This window comes from Neospora caninum, chromosome III, assembly GCF_000208865.1.
Source record: "Neospora caninum Liverpool complete genome, chromosome III".
Lineage (NCBI taxonomy): Eukaryota > Apicomplexa > Conoidasida > Eucoccidiorida > Sarcocystidae > Neospora > Neospora caninum.
The window spans coordinates 2,042,414-2,063,008 of NC_018388.1; the positions used below are offsets into that span (position 1 = coordinate 2,042,414).

At 54.1% G+C, this 20,595-nt stretch overlaps 3 protein-coding genes across 3 annotated transcripts; 1 reads left to right on the plus strand and 2 right to left on the minus strand.

Annotated features, from left to right (window-relative positions):
- Positions 1-1,915: 1,915 nt before the first annotated feature.
- Positions 1,916-8,638, plus strand: NCLIV_009440 (uncharacterized protein; the record flags this gene model as incomplete). Its single annotated transcript, XM_003880458.1, has 12 exons — positions 1,916-2,126; positions 2,644-2,840; positions 3,072-3,298; positions 4,019-4,355; positions 4,674-4,843; positions 5,240-5,553; positions 5,839-6,031; positions 6,259-6,454; positions 6,915-7,028; positions 7,472-7,725; positions 8,106-8,235; positions 8,531-8,638. 12 exons carry the CDS (start codon positions 1,916-1,918, stop codon positions 8,636-8,638), a joined length of 2,451 nt encoding a protein of 816 aa, XP_003880507.1.
- A 2,188-nt stretch (positions 8,639-10,826) lies between these two features.
- Positions 10,827-13,148, minus strand: NCLIV_009450 (60s ribosomal protein L17, related; the record flags this gene model as incomplete). The annotated part of the gene is made up of 4 exons (XM_003880459.1): positions 10,827-11,087; positions 11,470-11,715; positions 12,158-12,198; positions 13,109-13,148. The coding sequence occupies 4 exons, from the start codon at positions 13,146-13,148 to the stop codon at positions 10,827-10,829; spliced, it is 588 nt and encodes a 195-aa protein (XP_003880508.1).
- A 2,266-nt stretch (positions 13,149-15,414) lies between these two features.
- On the minus strand, positions 15,415-20,275 carry NCLIV_009460 (putative phosphatidylinositol N-acetylglucosaminyltransferase subunit; the record flags this gene model as incomplete). The annotated part of the gene is made up of 9 exons (XM_003880460.1): positions 15,415-15,463; positions 15,930-15,989; positions 16,501-16,613; positions 16,825-16,864; positions 17,412-17,543; positions 17,942-17,990; positions 18,520-18,589; positions 19,008-19,057; positions 19,780-20,275. 9 exons carry the CDS (start codon positions 20,273-20,275, stop codon positions 15,415-15,417), a joined length of 1,059 nt encoding a protein of 352 aa, XP_003880509.1.
- Positions 20,276-20,595: the final 320 nt, after the last annotated feature.

The window sequence follows — 20,595 nt, forward strand, 5'->3', positions numbered from 1 at the left end:
CACTACGGGTGGACCCGCCAAGCACAGCGCACTGGGCGGCGGTTTCCTTACAAGATGGTGCAGCGCATTTGGATTTTGGCGATTTTTCGCTGACTTCTAAGTAACGATGGCAAGCGCCGGTGCGGGAATAACCACAACACCGAAGTCTCCAGCATCCTTCTCTGGGAGGCACGCAACGCTTTCGTGCGTGACGATGGGAGGAAAGTGTACAGTTTGCATCAACCGCCTGAGCGGCCTGTGAGGAGCTCCATAAGGCGGGACAGGGGAATATGGAGCCACGGAGGCTTTCATACCATGGACTACAGCCTTGCTTTGGGAGAATCAAGGGTGATTTGGCACCCCTCCGAATCACGATCGTTGCAAGCAAGGAAAACGTAGCTTCCTTTGCGACACACTTACTTCCCTGGTCCCTCGGCTGGGCAGCGAGTCTTTACACAATGCAGAGCGTCGCTCGCAGATGCAGGGAGCAACGCTGAAAAAACGGTTTCAAAGCAACGGTTCCATTGCCGGTTCCGAACTGAGATCAGACAGCAGCGCTGGGAAATGAGAGATTCGCCTTTGAAGCTACAATTCTTTTATGGGAGGCGGCGCAGTGACAACCTTGTGGCTGACCCCGCGACACGAAAAAATGTTGACTAGTTCTCTACTGGTTGCACACCTTGCTGTGACATTTGACTGCGGGAATCTCTCAAAACAACCTGAAACCCGTCGCAGCAGAGGCTGGACCTAACCGGAGTCGTAAAAAGTCCATGTTGACCCCGTAGTGGTTCCTGTAGCCCTCAACAAAGGCCAATAGAGATACGCTTGTCAGACACGACCATTGGCCGAACCCGCTACGTGCACTGGGGGCTTCATTCATCCGATCATCCACATAACGTATTGCCTTTTCCGGGTCATTGTGGCTGAAATCGGGATTTTCCAAAGGCGGCAATTCTCTTAGACGAATGTAGGCCTCAGATCTTTCCTCGTAGGGAACGGCGCCCGGTGGTTGCCAAACGCGTTGCATGTTGACCGAGCGAAGAAGCTTGCGATGTCTGCAACAAGCGGTGTCTCGCTAATCGGCCCCGGGCAAGCACCGTTGGAAGTACAGGGTGCCGGACTCCTTTCCTGAAACATTTGCGCAGCTTTTCTCGATTTTTTCTTTTTCTTCCCTCTCCCAATCTGCAACTAGCTGGGCTCTTCTTTGTTCTTCAATTTTCCGGTCTTTTGGTGCTGCTGCTTTTTCGCGGATGTTTGCGATCCCGATCCCGCCTCAAGTCACCCAGCCGTCATTCCTCAAATCTCTTTTTCACTCCGCCAGGACTCCGCATCGTTTCTGACTCTGCTATTGACTGTGTACATCACCGAAAAGGCGGTGGATAGAATCATTTTCACCGGCCGCGGCGAAGAAGTTCGTTATGTTGGAGTGACAAGACACCGGCGTTGACCTTTGCCGGTTGTGTCGAGCCGTACAGATGTGTATGGGCATTGAATGCGAAAAATAGCATTTAGTCGATGAATGTGGGCTACCTCTTTTTACTTTTGGCATGCCGGATGCTGCTAACTCGCTCGGCAGTAACGGGACGCTTTTGAACTTTGAGGCTGGCCTAGGGCAAAACGACCGCAGCCTTCGAGTCGGCTACGGGTTGCCTGCGTGAAGGAACAGTCCTGAACAGTCTCTATTACTTCCTTTGCGTATCCCTTGTTGAAGAAGTGTTTTTGCGACCTCGAGACGCAAGTAACAGTCTCTCCGGGAGGGCGAAGGCCTAGATCTAGACTAAATGCGGCCGCTCCCCCGCTGGATGGCTGTAGGTCGGTTTCCTAGCTTCCCTTAGGAGAGGTGTATGCACCTTTCCAAAAGCACTTGTCTTTTGTGGTGAAGTCGCAAGTGTGGAAAACAACCTGTTTCTCGGGTCTTTAGAAACGTCCTGAAACCATGAGTTTAGGCGTTCCCTTGGCTCCCACGGGGGAGCTCATCGACGCAGTGCCGCACGCAACTGCGGCCGCCGAGCACCTGCACGAGCACGCAATCGTGATGATCATTGCCAGTATTTCCTTCATCTACCTCCTCTCGGCCATTCTCGCGGGTCTCATTGGTCTCCTTCCGAAGTTCAGACCTCCGCTAACGGTTGTTCTTTTCCTGGCTGGTGAGCACTGTGCTGATAACGTGTTCTTACCACCGTTCACTTGGTTTCAGTTCGATTCTAATGCCTGTAGAAGAACCGTACACAGTTTTGAGGCATTTCGATTCGAGAGAGTCTCGGTGTCAAAAAACTTGCTCGAGATCTCGGCTTTTTAACAGCGTCGCGGTTCGGTCACAAAAAAGTCCACGAAAGCTTGCGGTGCAGTAGAGGCAGGAAAGTGTGTCGCTTTTCGGTCGAAAATGCCTTCGATGCCGTAGGTGTATGGAGGGTTAAGTCCTATCCTGGTGTATGTCTTGAGCTTTGAACATTCGCGCCCCTGTTTCTTAGGCACGTCCCATCGTGTGCTCTCCCCACAGGAACAAAGATGTAGCAGGAGGCGCGCGCGTTCATCCGAGCTGCATCTTCCTGTGTATATCGAATGAATGGATCCGTGTGCCCTGATGGTGGAACCCATTTTGGCTCTCTCATTCCACTCAACGGTCATGGTAACCGGCCACGCTGGGGTTTTTCCTGTTCTCAGGCATGTCGTTGCAGCCGCTTTTGGAATGGATGCAAAACCGTGTGCTTCTTCAGGGCGTACTTCTCATCGGCAATGTAGACCCGTACCTGATCTTCTTCGCGCTCCTCCCCATGTGCCTTTACGAAAGCTCGGCTTTCGTCAATTACCACATGTTCAAGCAAGTCTTACCCTCCAGTTTGCTTCTGGCGATCCCTGGGGTCAGTCCCTCTTCTGATCGTAGGGCCACGCCCGGTGTTTTTCTGGAGCTTCTTCTGTATCAGATCGCGCGCATTCACCCATCAGGATCCCTTTCAGAGGCTTGTCAGTTGCTTCCCCTTCGTACACCCTGGTTCTTCGTCCCTGCGAAACCGGCACTTGATGGCCAGTTCGTAGTTGCAAGGAAGCGACAAGCGCGTTTTCGAACTGCCTTGTGGGGTGCCGCTGTGCAGGTTGCAGTGAATATCATCCTTGTTGGAGTCTTTCTTCGATACGGGGTTTCGCGCGTCTACGACTGGCCAGCGGCTCTTATGACTGCATCCATCGTCTCTGCCACGGATCCTGTTGCGGTCATTGCGTGCCTCCGTGCTCTCGGCGCCCCTGAAAAGCTTTCGTCTCTCATCGACGGAGAGTCTCTTTTGAATGATGGGTCGGCCGTCGTCTTCTTTGAGGTCTTTCGGTGAGCACACACTGTCGAGGTCGCCTGGCGCTTGAGTCGCCTCTCCGACCACGAGAAGGAATCGAAGAATTACCGCTTCATAGTATACTGGCACAGTACAAATACTTTCTGTGTCTCGTACACACAGAAGGGATTCACCAGGCGGTGACTGGTGCTTCGTTTGGTGTGCCCATGGCCGTGGTCGCCGTCGATTTTAATTGCTTGGAGACGCCACAGAGATCACCGCGATGGCCATCGGTGCCGGTCATGTCGCGCCTTCCAGTGCTATCCGAGTCAACCTCGATAAACTCCAACTTGGCATCGGCATGACACTTGGACGAGGGCGTATCGGGCCTGTGCACTCTCTCCGAGCTGCGAGTCGATGCACGGCCTTGAGACAATGGCCGTTGCAAAGGCCTGCCGGAAAACTGGCTACCGCGTGCATTCTGCTTCTTCAGTCCTCTGTGTCCATAGGCAATAGGTCAAACTGTTTTTCAGAAAAGAGACCCTGTCCGTCATCCCTTCGCCCCATGCCTGCTGTTTCTCTCTCTGTCTCCACGGTTTCCGTTCTGAAGCCTCCTGGTACAAACATGCAAAGCCTTCCCTTTCACCGGCGCAGACGGCCGCCTGCCGCTCTTCCTTGGCTAGCGTGGTTACCCAGCTTCGCCTTCCAGCAGCTAGCGGAGTGCTTGCGTTTTACTGTGCGCGGGTGCCTGGTTTTGTGGTATCGGCTGCCTTCAGCTCAATTGTGATTGGAACCTACTCAGGAGTCTGGTCTTCGGTCGTCCTCTTCAGCCAGCTTTCCTTCGGGGCTCTTGGGTACGGTCTAGCGATAGCAATTGTTCTTTATCTCTGGCTCTTGACAGTTCGTGAGTTCCAGATCGTCCAAGTAACGGGAACCATCGCAGCGGTTTTCACGGTCTTCTTCACAGCGGACCACTTCCTCCACGTCAGCGGCGTCCTAGCTGTCGTCACACTCGGGATTTTTATGGCAGCCAAGGGTTCGACGGCTCTGCAGAGATCCATTCAAAAGCTCCACCATGAGTCCGTGGAGCTCCTCGCGACGCTATCTGTCCAAGTAAGAACCGGCGCAAGCCTCTGCGACGAGGAGCGACTCCCCCCCCCCCCCCCCCGCGATGCCCGCTCTCGGCGCATGTGCCCCGGTACCTCTGCGTGAGCGCACATCGGCTCGGTATCCACCGGGTTTCTTGTCCGAGGGGGAAGCGGTGACCTACTGTTTTAAACACTGCCGCGCCCTTGAGCAAGGCAACGTCGCTCGAACCGCGACAAGGTCACTGTTGCCAGGTGTGGGGGGGTTCACGTGCAAAGCCCTAAACGGAGAGAGTCCGGACCAAACGCGCTTCCCTCGGCTGGTTCCTCCTTTTTCGCTCTTTAGGCAATCTTCGTGTGTGGGGGAGTCATCGCCTCGCGGCTCCTCATTCAGTACGCCGACACCTGGCAAGAGTGGGTCGAGCTCCTCCTGCTCTTCCTCGTGCTCCAGGTGGCTCGATTTGCCGTCGTCTTCGGTTCCTGGCCCGTCATCGGCTGGATGGGACTGCCCCTAAGGTTCGTCTGCGGCGCGTGCCATAAGGGATAGTTGCATGCCTGGGGCGGAAGCGAGACACAAAAACCCGCCTTCCGTTTGCTCCACGCAGCAGCGGTGGACGGACCCAGCAGGAGGGAACGAGTGTGGGACGGAAGCCAGGCAGTTGAGCTCCCTGTGCTACGACAGCAGAACAAACTCCTGCGCAAGGCGCCGACTCGATGCGGTTGGTTTTGCCTCCCGCAGGGGCTCGTGCTTCTACGCAGCCTTTGCCTGCCAGTCAGGTGCCTTTTACCTTCCAGCGACTTTCTGGAGGCCACTCAGTAGATCTCGATCTGGTGTCCGAGCCGCCATCTGGGTTTTCACGCTTCTGTCTCATTTACTCGGCAATCCCTTGCGTGCGTTGTTTCGCCTTTCAGCTGGAAGGAGTGCTTTATCATCTCGTACGGCGGCCTGCGCGGCGTTATCTGTCTCGCCTTGGGCCTTGTTGTCGAGGCAGATCCTCTCATCTCGCCGACGCTGCGCGAGCACGTCGGAATCTGCGTGGCAGGCACCGTCATTTTCACACTTCTCATAAACGGGACAACCGCCGAGCTAGCCTACACGCGTCTGCGGTTGTATCCCGTCTCCAAGTACCGCCGCGAGTATCTGGATTCTGTTTTGTCTTCGATTGACGTCGCGTTCAACCGCAAGAAAAACGAACTGAAGGACTACTGGCTGTTCAGAGGGACAGGTGCGCGGACGGCTTAAGAGTCTCCAGAGACCAGCGCGGAGTACAGGTGCTCTGGAGGGGGGGGGGTGCCACGCGCTTAACCGAAACGCAGTGAAGCAGCTAGATTTTGAGAGGCGCCAGTCTTTTTCCTGTTGCCTTTTGAGGCTCCGGAGATGCACCAAGGAACGCGCTGAAAAGCCTCCCGCGCGTGGCAGCGACTGTTGAACGTTGCACAGGGCGACGCAGTCCGATGTTGCTTCCTCTGTGTGTGTGTGTGTGTGCATGTCTTACCCGCGCTCCGTTCAGACGTGGTTCAGGCTGCGAACGAGGCACTCCCGCAATTTTCCAAGGGGCATCTGGATGTGAATGGAAACCTTCGAATTCCAACCAAATCGTTCAGAGAAGTTCTTCGAAACGCTCCGTCGTGCACCAACTGGAATGTCCACGCTGAATTTACGGGAATGTCGAAACTCGAGTCGAAGGATTTCGGAGTCCCCTCGTAAGTCGGAGCGTTCGGCCTCTCGGGCCGTTCCTGGAAGAGCGCTCGCACTCCCCGCAGCTTTCAGTCGAATCCCGGATGGGGAGCATGGGAGGCGCTGCGCGGCGAAGCGGCGGCTATTCGCAAGACGAGCCGGGTTTTTGCACGTGACTTCCAGTTCTTCACCCGCGAAAAGTGCGTGGCTGCGATTGCTTGCGTGCAATGTGTCTTTTGACTGCGCTGTCCAGACAACTCGGTGACTGGACTCACGGACTCGCCTCGACGATCAAGAACGTGAAGCAGTTGACCAGCCGCCTGAAGTCTCACCCAGAGTCTCGCGAAGACGCACCGAACTCGGAGGAAGTCACTTTGGTGGACAAGGAGGCGGGGCAGCTTGAGAAGGAGGTTCATGTTCTTCATATCATGTTCAGTGCCATGAGAGAAGTGAGTCGACAAGGTTACTCGAGAGAAGGCGATTTTCTTGGCGTGCAGGAATAAGCAAAGAAACGAGCGTTTTGCTACTATTCAAGAGACCAGATACATCTTGTCTCCGCATATACATGGATGAAAAGCGCTGTTCTTCTGTTGTCCGCGTTTTCCTGAATGAAGAGGGTTTCCACAGGTTTCCTGTGTTACGGGGAGGAAATGGTTTGTCAGTCCGAGTCGTCCGTGCAGCAAACGCCACTCCACCTAGATGTTCAGTCATGGGCAGTCGAATCTGAAGCTGCAGTGTGTTGGTTTGGAGTCACTCCTGTGGCTTCTCCCCTTGTCTCGCGAGACCACAAAGAGTAGTTGCGTGCGTGGCTGCGCTGGCCCCCGGATAGCAGATTCCTTTTTGTCCAATCTGTTTTCGATAAAAGTTGTCTCAGGACGCACTGGTGGTGTCCTTGGTGTGGGCCAACAGTTTTACTCAGGCATGTACAAACGGTCAAACATTGGCGGAACTGCATGCTTGCTTCTCACGTCGACTGTCGACAAATGCCACTCTCATCTCGACGCCCAGCTGCGTGGTGCAACAGTAAGTGGAAAGGCCAACTCTTGTCTTGATGGGGCGCATTCTGTCCGAAAACGCGGTCGACGTTCTTTGTCGGCTCTCGGCTTCCCGTGAGCCTCACGATCAGGAGCATGCGAGAGACGCGCCAAGAAACACGCAAAGGATTAGGCCTCAGAGGGCTTTCGACCCAGATGCGTCCTCGTCAGAAAAAGCCTCAGTGCGAGGTTTGCTTGCGTGAATGCTCCAAGATGAAACTCCCTACTGGAGAAGCTCTGCCCAAGTGCCGACTCTTCAGATGATGCTGCTACTTTAGTCTGGTTCCGTTTGGCGTCGGATCGCCTCAAATGTGACCCGTACCCGTTGACTGAGCTTCGCTGTCGTGGACTCCAGGAGCGAGGATACCAGATGGCATTCAGCTTCAGTACGTGGCATCATCGCCCTGGAGCTCGCTCTGTGTCTCTTTTTAGACGGACAAGAAATTCCGGAAGAGCGCGCATAACAAGAACGTCTTTTCCTTTGAATGGGAAGTTCTTCTGGCTTCCCTGAGGACGCGGTACGGGTTGTGGAAGTGTCTAAATGCGATGCCTTGCGACGCCTTCGACCTGCTCAAGTCCTACTTGATCACGATCATCGAGACGCTGTACGCCGTGGTCGAGGCCCACGAGTTCGTGAACCAGTCCAACCGCAAAGAAATGGAAGAGCTCATTAGCCAGGCGGCGCTGTAGGTCCCGTGCATCCAGGATAAGTGTACATACATATGGACATGTGTATATATATATATATGCATGTAAATACATGTATGTATGTGTTAGCGTGCGTTTCTCTCCCTACGCATATATATAAGCTTTTGTGACTTCGAAGCACGAACACACACGGAGACACTCGAAATGACACCGACGTACCTTAGGTCTCGACCAACCAAGCCGTGGTCTGTGCTCTGTTACACTTTCCTCGGCGCGGCCTGGGAGGAGACAGCGCGACGTGCGATGGTGCCGATAAAGCAAAATCCCTCACATGTGACACAGCGGAGAGGCAACTGCGAGTTCGCTGAAGGTTGCTGTGCCTGTTTCGTATCACTGACGACATGTTCTGTCCCCGCAGGATCCCCTCAGACGACGTTGTCACATCCGCGAAGGAACTGTTGGAGAAACTGCGAAACACATTCCCAGTCGCATTCTCCCAGTGTCTGGTGATTATCGCTGCACATATGCTTCTGAACGCGAAACAAAAGGTACGCTTCGTGAATTCGACAACTGCACAATGACCGACGCATTGGGCACGCCCTTGCTCCTGCTGAACCCCGGTCTACTATCTCTCTGCAAGGAGGCAGGCGCATGCAGGAACATCGCCACGCACCCCGTTCCGAAATCGGTCAACCACTGCCTAATTTGCACAGCTGTGTCTACTGCCGCCACATCCTTCCAAGTAGTGAGCCACACACGCCCAGATAACCCGGCGGAGGTTGGTACGCTTTTTGTCCAGATGGACCATAATGTGCTGGAGTCGTTTTATGTGCTGCAACGCAGGTGCTAGACGAAGAAGTAGAGCGAGGCTTGGTTTTCCCTGAAGACGCAGACAAGCTGAATGAGGCAATTGCTGAACAACGCATGATGCTTGATCGCATCAGCCGATGAGACAGAAGTGATCAGGCCACGTGCATATACGTATATATACGTAAGTACGTCTGTGGTCATGCGGCTTCTGTGTTGCGCCCCATATATATATATATATATATATATGGGAAAGCGACAACTAAACGCTTTTCTACAGTGGAGTGAAACAAACATTCGAAATCGTTTTTCCTAGTAATTCTGCAAATTGCGTTGCTTCGTCGGTTCCCCCGTGTATTGCGGATATAAGATCCGTGGGACCCCCAATCGTGTTTTTTTTGTTCCGAAGGCAATGCGATGACTGGTGAGCTCAAAAGGCCATTGCCCCACTTTTGAGGCCGGTCGTAATCGTTCAGTTCCAAACACAAAACAATCTGTTTATGCTCAATTAAAGCGCTGCAAACTCACGATGAAGGAAGAGTGCTCGACCTCCGTGAGTTCGCGTAAGCCCTGAGACGGCGGAGCAGAAAGGGAACCGTTGTTGTGCATGCGGTGTACGAGACCCGTATTTCATTTTTTTTCCAGTTACTCGGAGACGACTAGAAAGGACACACACGGGGGAGCGTCCATCAGCAGCAGTCTGTGACTAAAAGAAGCACCTTCTCAGTTGGCATTTTGTTTTTTGTGGTCAGCCTTCGGTAAAGTCTTCTCTTTGCAGGCACTACCCATGTTGCATGTAAAAGGAAACGCTGGGCAGCACGGTGTCTACAGCTGCCGCGCGCCTGCGTAACGGGAACCCCGAAGATAACTGCACGAGCTGGAAGGTAGAATGATCAGCATTGCATAACTGAAATTGGTTCTCGGCTTTTTTTCTGTGAGGGGGTCTACTACGAGTTGGACTACTCGTTAAGATCTTGGATGTCTCCGTTTACCGGAACCATGTTTGGAGCACAACGCCGCCGTGCAAAGTAACCGGTTGTTAGGCACGAGGCAGCGAACCAGTGACCAGCGGATTTGCCCGAATGGACGGAAACTGAATCGCATTCGCCTGACGATACGGGCGGGAAGTCGACAAAAACTGTCGTGGAAGGATTTCCTTCTTAGCACTCCACACGGAAATACCTCACGAGGGACTGAGGGTTACACGACCTGCTCGACATGGAGCTACATCGCTTATCACCACACGCGTACGAAGAAGCAAGCGATAGAACAGCTTTCTTTCGTGCTTGATCCTTCGCGCTGGTTAGACGACAGACACTGATGAACTGGCTATGACAGGATCCATCGCCGAAGAGACGTTTATTACAAGACCTGGGGAAAAAGACAACGGTCCCTTTGTTTCGGTGGATCAGTCTATCTCTCCTGTCATCAGTTGTCAATGTATTCTAGTTGAACGTAAAGCTGGACGGAGAGGGTCGGGGTCGTCTCTGCTTCGCAAGAGGCCCCACCGTGCGAAATACGCGTGCTTCCGAACAAACTACCTGCCATATGAATATCTCATTTCTTATTTGTGTTTCAGGAGGCTTAATACTTGAAGGACAGGAAAGCTCATGTTTTCCCCTCTGTGCTGCGCGTGGGAGAGTATTTATAGATCGCTGGTTACATTCTCGCCAATAAACTGTATAACTTTGAGCAAACGCGAAAATACATTATGTAAGATACTCTCGGAGCCATTTACAATTTTATATCTACATTCTGTCGAAGTACCCGGTTTCTCGGCTAAGTGCCGCCTCTGAAAATGATTTTCCAGCTGTACACCCAAAACTATTGGGGCAAAAGTCGTGTCTAACAATGGCCGTGAAACAGAACTGCCTTGCCACAGAGCACGAAACATCTGGTCTCACGGTCCAGAATGAGGTGCTGGTGCGGCGCAAAAGCGTTGCGTCCTAGTAGTTGCGGTTCCGGGTGCATGAGCAATTCTGGAGTCTTAAGAGTCCGGTGGGGTGGTGGCGAAGAGATTGCGCAACTGGGTGCGTTAGTGTTTTAACGTACTTTAAGAGACAGGACTATTTGTTCACTCTTGCAAGCGTCCGTTCATGCCGCCTCAGAAAGTCTCCTTCACACCACAGTGGAGCGGAGACAACAGACTTTCTCCCCCAGTTGACCATCCCCCTCGACGCCACACGCCGTCACTGAGAATCGAAGCGCATACACGCCCTCTCGTTCCCCTTTGTCGAAGTCGCCCCTTGAGTTTCCGCGACGCGGGTTTAAATGCCGCACGCGTACGATCCACGAAGGTGCTTCTCCTCTTACGTGACTTTGCGGGTGACGCTTAGTTGCTGCCGCCTCCCACTCTCAGACGGCTGCGTGCCAGCGCCTTCTTTGTGAGGCGAACGGTCTTGGCCTTCACGCCCTCGACGGACGGCTTCTCGACGGGCTGCTCTTGTTCTCGCAGGATCACTTCAATGTGGCACGGCTGGGACATGTACGGGTTGATGCGACCGTGAGCGCGGTAGGTCCTGCGGCGGCCTTTCGGTGCACGGTTGACTTGGATGTGCTCAATCACCAGGTTGTCCACGTCGAGATTCTTCATCTGCGAAAAACAGAACAAGAAGGGGATGCGTTGCGAACCATCAAGACACATTTGCAACGTAAGACCAGGGAAGTGCTCGACTGGTTCTGACGAGCTCAGCCGGCGGCTAGCGCCAAAACGGGACGCGAACGGGGCCCGCGCAGAGGTGGTCGCAACGATGATCCCGGACACACACATCTCCAGCAAGCCAAGCAAGAAAACGGAATTCTCGCTTCGCCGATCTTCGCAAGGAACGGCGGGAGCAACGCCGCACCGGAACTCAATTCCACTCGCACGAGCTGTGTTCTCCGCTGTGCCATCGGTACGTGAACCCCCTTTCGTTTCCTCTCCATCGTCGAACTGTGAGGACCGCGCGCGTGGAAGCGCAAGTGCAGTTACACACCTCAGCGTTGGACTCCGCATTTCTGAGCAAATCCAAGACGAATTTGCAAGACTTGACTGGCCAACGTCCTTGGGTGTGCTTGAACTCCTTCGCTTGAGCCTTGCGGCCAATGCAGCCGGTGAACTTTCTGAACGGGATGCACCTCTTCTTCTCCATAACATCTTCGAGGTACTTCTTGGCAGCAGAAAGCTTCATCGGGTTGCCTCTCTTGTCCTTCTTAATGGCCTGGACCGTCGCGTGCGTGTTCTGCACAGAGAGCCACACACAGGCGACGGTGCGATGACGTTACGGTGGCCATTCGGGCGCAGACATAAAACAGGAAGAAACTACATCGCCTCCGCGGCCAACGTAGTTGGTGCTTGACAAGAAATGTTTGCTACGATGCGGAAAGCGCATTCGTTCACCACGGAGCAGCAGACGGCAACACACCCAGGAAGGCAACGACGAAGACGAGGTTCACCCTGCAGTTGGCCTGTCACTGCGCGGGCCCGAGTCCTTCACCAGCTGGGCGGTTGACCGAAAACTACTTGCCGTACCACTCTCGGAAGAGCTGTACTGAGAGGTGAAAGTTTGAATTTTTCACGGCCATCCATTTCAAAAGCCTAAACAACACGCGCCCGATGTTAGCGCAGACACCCCTTGTGAGGTGTTCGTGTACATCTGCCGCCAACTCTGGCATTTCGCTCACCTTAAAATGGACACGCAGGTCCTGGCCAAATGCCTTGCAGCCTAAAAGGGCAAAACAACAGACACAACAAACGGAGCATTCACCACTTGCACAAACTTGACTACCATCTGGTCGTGAACTGCACCAGTGGCTGCATTCTAGTTGCTCCGGCAGTCATAGCTTTCCTTGCAAGTCGGTTAATACCGCCGAAGAGTGTACATACACCCCAGTCTGGTGATTCCCGCGGCCACGGCCACCGGATGATGCGTGGAAACCCGCTACGAAATACGGAGATCTTCGATCACTGGACGTGCGTGTGGAAGTGCCCAGGATACAAACTGTCCACAAGCCAGGCATGAATACCGGTTCGGTTCTGCCTCCTCACACGCGCGGCCCAAAGAGTGGCTGGCACTCATTCATCACGGCAACAGCAGCGCGGCCGCATGTCCGCAGACACAGTGACGAAATGTTTACACCTGAGTGTGTGAACCATGGAACGGGACGGCATCGAGTAGCAAATCCCACATTCGTGAAGGAAACGGTGACTTTCCCCGCCATTCCTCTGGTCTGCATGGCGAACAAAATTCCGCCCCCGCCGGGACGCAAGACCTCGCCTGATTATTCGGCCCGTCCCCCGAGAGACGCTGCTACATGTGAAACACCGGTTTTTGCAGCCGTATTTTTCCCATGTTTGATGCAACAAGCAGTCGTCGCGGAAGACAGAAATGTGGCGGGATTGAATGGCCCCCCTGCCGACAGCTGGCGCAGCCCCGGAACATAAACAATCTCGGGAAGGCGCCAGCCTCACACGACGCTAAAAAGAGGGAAGGTTTTCTTGAAGAGGCGGAGAGGCTCTGTCGGAAACAACAAACGGGAGAAGGGCTGGCTGAAAAAGGGCGACTTCCCATGCTCCCATGCTGCCTCTCGCCTCTTCGGTGCATGTTGACAATTACGAGGAGGAGAGAAACTCACATTTGTTTTCGTTGGACGGCTCCTTCGCGTACTTCACCATCTTCGCTACCTTGTGGGCAAAGGAGCAGAAAATCGGGGAGAGGGGCGTGAAGATGGGAAGAAAAAACGCAGAAAAACGTACATGTTCCGTTTAAAAATCGGCGCAGCGCAGCCGCCTTCTCCAAAAACGTTACGACGCGTCCCCACTTCCCCTCTTTCTTTCCGCGGTCACAACGCGCCAGCGTAGCCTCGCCTCTCTCTGCCCACACAGTTGCTCTCCTCGCTGAAACGTCTCTCGTCTCTCAGACGTCGGACCGCGCATGCAGTCAAGGCTGGGCGTTTCCAAATCCTTCCGGGAAAAGCTGGGGCCGATGAACCTGTTGCATGTCCCTCCCGCAATGTATCGCAGTCTGCCTTTTTCCACCCGACGCCGTTAAGCTACTAGCCTACACAAACTCTTATAACGAGCGACCGCTATCTGCAAACTTCCCCACCTGTAGATTTAGGCCAATTTTGTGACCCCACAGACGGCGGCATACACTACTCGACAGCGGGAGCGTCTTCGAGACCAGAAAGGCGAACCTGCCGCTGGGCACTTGCGTATCGGCTGAAATTGAAGTGAATACCAAGTCAAATGTTGAGATGTTCTGCGATCCTCAATGGTGAAGCTCGTCAAAGGCAAAAGAGGCGGACAATGACCCGCAGCAGCCGCGGAAAGTCGGGTTCATGGGACCGGTGCATGCACAGATCTGACGGCACCAAGCACTTTTAAGATCTGGGAGCTGCTGAAACGAAATAAAGCCGTGGAATTAGCGATGCTCTTTCGCGTTTTCACTTTTTGGATGCTCAGAGATTGCATCGTGGTCGTACACTGGTCGAAGACCAGGGCGGGGATGCCGAGTAGGCCTAGGGGAATACTAGGGCGGCATATCTCAGTTCTGGATGGAACCGGAGGTCGCCCAACCGGCAGCTTTGAAAGCCATATCGAATTCACCCCACTACCCAATGTGGGAACCCCGACAGTGGCATTCGTTCATGTGCTTCTCGGGCTGATCAGCGACGTGAAAGACCAGCAAACTACGTCTTTGAAATCCTTACGGAGGAGAGTGTACCATCGGTCCTTGTCGTTATGTGCTCTGCTCTCCGTCTTCAATTCGACTACGCGCCAAATTACCATCTTGTAGTCTCGAGCACTGAGTGACTTTCTGATTCGTGACTTGTTTGTTTGGGTACTTGTAGTGGCAGAAAGGCCTTGCCTCACCATCACACGGGCTACCACCACTCGGACACAAAGATTTACGCTCCTGATTCCTCATTCGCTGACTCCGCAACGTCATCAAGTAAAGAAAGCACAACCATATGTCGCATTAAATCTGAGATTTCCTGATGCTGCCTGCAGCTCATCGTCTATCTTATATTGGTAACAAAATAGCCGAACCGAAGGTGGCTTTGTGCCCGTGCACGGATTGGTTTCACACTAAAGGCGTCGCTTGCGCCCATTGAAACGTACAGCTTGCTGGCTACTTCGACGTTATCTTGCGCATTCCAGAATTGTTGAATGACATGGGACAGCCCCTCGCTGGAGCACAGATTGTTTCCATCATGTCGCAGTTATCTACCTAGCTAAATGGCCTCCACAAAATGTTTCTTCTGTGCAGAATGTCGGATACCTGTTTACGTTCGAACACTCTGCGGAACGAAAACGTCTCTCTAAGCCACGGTAATCCGCACTCTTCGGCAATCTCTTGCACCCCTCCAACTGCCCGACGGCTTCGAAAATATAAAGTACAGAGAAAATGAAAAAGTGCTATTGACAAGAAACGCTGCAGTGTCAACAAGAGGAGCACTGTAGATGCACCGAGAGAAACGCCTCCAGGGCCCACACGTACCCAGACGTTCACCGTGCATGCAGACCTATAGGTTTTTAACTGACTTAAAGATGGGCGAACGAACAATTGGCAAAATGCGCATCTTCTAAGCATGTTTCCCCTGGAGGAGGTTCCACAGGGTAGAAAAAAAACATGGGCTGGATGAATGCCGAACAATATCCAGCTAGCCGGGGGCGCGCCGGTCACGCCGGTATCGACGCGCGGGACGGTGCAAAGAGGAATGAAACAAAAATTTAGAACTCGAGCCATCCAACTGAGGGCTTCATTATTCTTCAACGAAAATTGAACGAATCGATTCTCCTGATCAACAGAAAAGGCATCCTTGCTCCATCCGCGTAAGGGCAATGGCCAGCGCGTACGAGCACATCTCAACGGGTAGGTGATTTTCCGCGGCAGTTCCAGCAAACCATTTCCTCGAACAACGTACGCCTTGAGATATCACGCGTAGTTTGGGACCTCTGCTACGTCCCATGGGCCTTTGATCTCACTGAACGTAAGCCACACCAAACACATCGGCACGCATTTACACCTGACGAGGAGCGCGCGACGACGTGTACTAAGCGTCGCAACATCGTACTCCACACATACGAACTTCTCATAAATACCCCACAAAATATACCGTGGCTGAAAGTGCCACCTCTCCATCTGATCTACGGCACGCATGCACCGCTATCAAAATATATCAATCCTTTGGAGAGGCAACAGAATCCAATGGCAGTGTCTCCTTCCACAGAACTAGCAGGCTGCTTTTATCCGTGAAAACGGTCACCGGCGTCGCGACTCATCGCAAACTGTTCCCGCATTTCTGCTGCGCCACAGAAACGTTGCTGAATCTGTTTCTCGGAGGGTTTGTCGACAGTGAAACCCGAAGCACATCACGGCGGCACGCGAACTTCGGGAACCCTCCTTTCACCCAAGTACACATTTCATCTCCAGTTATCCCCTTGACTTACTGTTTGTACTTTTGCGAACTGATCAGCCAGTAGGGGCCGACAAACGTGATAAAAACAATCCTGCATGCCCCAGAGAAAGGCGAACCAGACCATACGGTGCGGCGCTTGTTCTCCGAACGGGCTCTGCCGACGAGTGTCTACTGCGCCCTGCCGAGCCGTGTTATCATTCCTAAGATCTCCGCAGCATTGCACCGTGTGCTTCTCTGGGCAACTACACTCGACTGGCCGTACGCATATACTTGCTTTCTACCGACTAGCGCGGGCAACAAAGATGCCGCCACTGTGCCCGAGACAGCGTCCGTCTCTGTCGAACGTCACAAGGAAGCAGTGGGAGCTGTCCCTGTCACGCTGCGGCGCTTTTGCCTCTTTGCCCCAGTTATCCTCTGCGCCGCCGGCGCTCGAAGCCTCGTCCTTCGGCGAGGTTGTAGAAGTTCGCGAAGCCAAGTGATTGGCCACTCGAGACGAACAGACTCTGACACGCGTGCTCGAATGCTAGCAGGAACCCGCGACTGAAAGGTGTCCGACGAACCTCGCCAACGACAGGACACAAGCACGGACGACTGGGACTTACGAGAAAAGAAAAAGGAGTACAATGCTAGCGGGGGCTTCTAGACTCAGCAGAAGCGCAGTGGAGAGAACGAGTGTCGGCGTGAGAACCTGGACGAACGCCCATGGATATCTTTGCTGCGTTGACACACACACACACACACACGGAGAGCAAAATCCCTGTGAGTTCCGTAGCTGCGAGCACCGCTTCGTCGCTGAAAAACACGTAAACGATCGCGCTCCAGTTGTCTTTACTGTAGCTCAAGCGTGATTTATACTTAGGATAGCACCTACAAACGTTCTGCTCCCACACGATGTCTCTTAAGATGACTCGGTACGGCCCTCTTACCCACAGGATGCGCCTCGCCATGGGACTGATGGTGAAGATCCTGGGGAGACACAGAAAACAGAGGGGGGAAACTGCGTCGCACTTGTTGAATGCCAAACACGCTTCTGCAGCCCGTAAACAACTCCATCGCTCCTTCCTTCTCTGCATGCACGGATTCCCGCATTACTCTCGTCCGCCCCAGGGCAAAATCACCAGGTGTGGAGAAGAAAGGTCGCAGGTGGGGAGCCAGGCACAGACGCATGGCTTTTGCACACAGGAGCTGACACGAAAAGAGGGTCTACACCTTGCAGCGATTTGAACGCCGAAAGGCAGTTCGCTGCTTCTCCTTCAGTGAAAAGAGTCTGCTGTCTGCATGCACACACGGCTTCCCGCGTGCCTTGGCGCTTAGCGGCGTCCACAATCTGCAGCCTTCGGTTGCATTTTCAGCGCGCTGCTGGTCTCCGCGGGGTTTCGTCGAGGCGAGCCTCCGTCCGTCAAGACTTTTTCCCTACGCGGCGCCTGGTCCTGTTCAGGACGGCGTCAGCAGTGACACGCGAAAACGAATACGGCAAAGCAACGCGGCTTCCAGAGAAGTGACCGTCGCTTACTCAATTCCAAAGATTAACACCGCGAACACTTCTGTTGAGGAGGAGAGCCGCGAGGCAAGCACGACGTTGGCCAACAGGGCGGCGTTGATGCTCATCGCCCGTTGCAGAGATTCATCGATTTTGCCGGGGTTTCTGCATGCATTTGCCAGCACCACACGGGACACCGTACAGCCTCAAAAGAGGGACGTGCATGCACCACAGCCGCGTTTTAGACGCAAGCACACGTACAAAACAACGATAGAGGCTAAGAAAAAATGCACAGGTCTCAAAAACGGGTGATGCTGTTCCTTCTCTCAGGACGCAAAACCCTCCAAACGGCACGGCAAAGGTTCCCGGAGTCATCAGTGTGTGCGACACGACGCTCCTCGTCTGTCTGCACGCCTCAAGTTTATCTTCAGTGAAACTGCGAAACGGGATATGTGTCTCGGTTTGTCTGTTTCCCTACAATTCCCGTCCCGCGTCTCCGCCCCTCTCCAAAACCGTGTTGCCGCTTTCATCGAGAAAGGACCACCCGCTGGTCTTGCGCTCACCGGTAGATGTAGGAGTAGTCGGTCAACGCCACGTGGACCAGGAGACTCACTGCAGAGAGAAGATGAGAAAACTCTAACGAAGGGGCGTGAGATGACTTGCACACGTTTTGCAGCCGAGAGAGGACAACTGCGGTTTCAAAGGTGAAACAAAGGGTATGACGGACAGTGTTACTTCAGGACGACGGAGGCACCGAAACTCCGAGGCAGGAGAGGAGCTTCATTGCGCATGTGGAGTATCTCTGGTCTCTCCTGCAGATGATGCAAATTTATGTAGACAGTGACGAACAGGCTGATCGTGGCGTGACTGCTTTTCCCCGTGTGTACGCGGAGGAAACCGTCACCTGTTTCTACAATGCGTGCGAGACTGTGTACCTCGGAAAGAGCAAACGGAGCATTCCTGAGCGCTCAACGGTACTTGTCCAGGCAACACAGATGCCTAAAGGCCCGCAACCTGCTTGTACGTTGGCCTTCTTTCCTCAGGACAACTCCACGTTTCCACACCTTTCATCTGTAATCTCGTGCATGTAGCGGGACTTGGCCACTTCTTCGCAACTTCTCGAAACGAAGTGAAGTCCTACCAACTGAGAGACAGACGACGGTGTCGTCGCTGAAGGCTTGGGTGAGCGTTCGAAGGATGGGGGCCAGGATCTGAAGCAAAAGACAACGAAACACCCGTTTCTTCGACTTGGCTCTATCGCCACATGCCTGAGCCTCACACATGATTCTTAGCTGTGTTCGTAGACGACCTTCGTGTCTGTCTTCCTCGCGTCGGCTCCTCTCCAGCACTCTGGACTCGCCCCTCAACGAGAGCAAACGAATCAAACGCTAGAGGTCAGTACCACCGTACTGGTAGTGATAATCTCAGCGAAACGAGCATTCATAGACTCTTTCTGAAGAGGAGACACTGTGCGTTGGACTACAGATCTTAATGTCTCGGCTTCCACCGTCCAGGTGCTAGTGTGCGTGTCCTGCCCATACTGTTACGTGCATTTAGAGTGGTGTTCAGCGGCTCCTTGCACCATTGGCGCACTGAAGAAGTCGCTTTCCTCCGCATGTTGGCCCTTACGCGAAGACACCCCATGCCGACGAAACTGCTCCAGAGCCCTCGCCACGTGCCTACGCAGAAAACAGAGACAGAAAACGTCACGAGGGGACTGATCTGCGTGCGGCTCGCCGGGAAAGTCGTATCGCAAAACGGACGAAGAAGCCCATGTCCCTCTCTCTTCCGCGAGACGACACGCAAGGCTCGTGCGAGGTCAGAGCGCCCGACTCGCAACCCGCGGCCGTCTTCAGCCTGGCACAGATCCTCGCTCTCGCTTCTTGCAGATGCCGCATGCGTCGGAAGACGGCAGCGACACTTACACCAAACGCTCCAGGTGAGCGAGCCCATAAGAGATCACTTCTCCCGTAAATCAACACAAAACGATGAGGTGCACACGTGTATGCCTGTGAGACTGTACGCGTATATATATATATATATATATATATACATACATATATAGATACATGTATCTGCATCGCTGAACGTTCCAGTTTTTTTGTGCCCAACTCGATTCTGCTCCACAGGGCGACCGGTGAAACCCCCTGTGGTTTCGCACGCAGTCCCGGAAACGAGGAAGAGTCCACCGCACGGTGACTCTGCCGTTTCCTCGCCGAGGTTCGCTGGAAGAGCCACGCCTGCGTCGGGAATGCTTTGCATCTACGTGCCGGCAACTGTCTGTGTCTCCCTCGCGCAGCAGCGTTTCTTGGCACATATCTGTTGCCTCCCGCCGTCTTGGGTCCCGTGAGGACTCGAGTCGGACTCGACGCGACACACGCTGCGCGGAGGAAGGCCTTACTCTGGAGTGCCTCGTCGGCGAGGAAGCGCAGGACGAACCCCAGAAAGAGAAGCGCGAGGTCGACGGCGAACAGAGAACCGACAGAGATTCGCTTCTTCTCGAGCATGATGTAGACGACGGTGAAGGCCACCAAGAGACTGATGTGCTGGGTCACGGCTGCGGTTGCGCGGCACAGGTCCGCGTACACGTACGCCCGCATGTTAGCATTGCAGATGAGCGAGTCGAGAAAGCTCTCGTCGACGTAGTTATCTGGGAAAGCCTGGCGGCGCCAAAGAACCTTCTCCCACCGCGCGGGCAAAGGAGTGACGGGAGCCTCGTCTTGCGGCAGCCTGTCTCCGCTGGGGACGGCAGAGCAGTCTGTGCTCTGGAGCGCGCAGCCGCAACTAAGGCGGAGAAAGTCCTCGCGAAGCGCATGTGGCGCATGTGGCGCCAGCAGGTGCCGAGTGGGACAGACTCGCGGCGAGTGCTCGGACGACTCGCGGGAATCTCCAACCATCGCGGCTTCGGCTTCGCTCGCAGAGAGACACAGGGAGACAGGGACTGGAAGAGACGGCGCGCCTGCTGGAGATACGGGGAAGATGCATCTTCAGAGCCCCCAGTTTTGCAGGGACGTACAGAAAGCCGCATGCAGCGAGTCACGTGGACGTGGATTGCTGCCAGGACTGCCCGGGGCCTCCATAGCTCGCAAACAGAAGCAATCGCTGATGGCACGCGGAAGAGATGACGCCTCCAGCACAGGCAAGGGAAAACAGTAGCGTCCAGTGCGACACACGTGGCTGCAGACGCGCAAGCAAGCACCCCCAAAGACGGACGGCC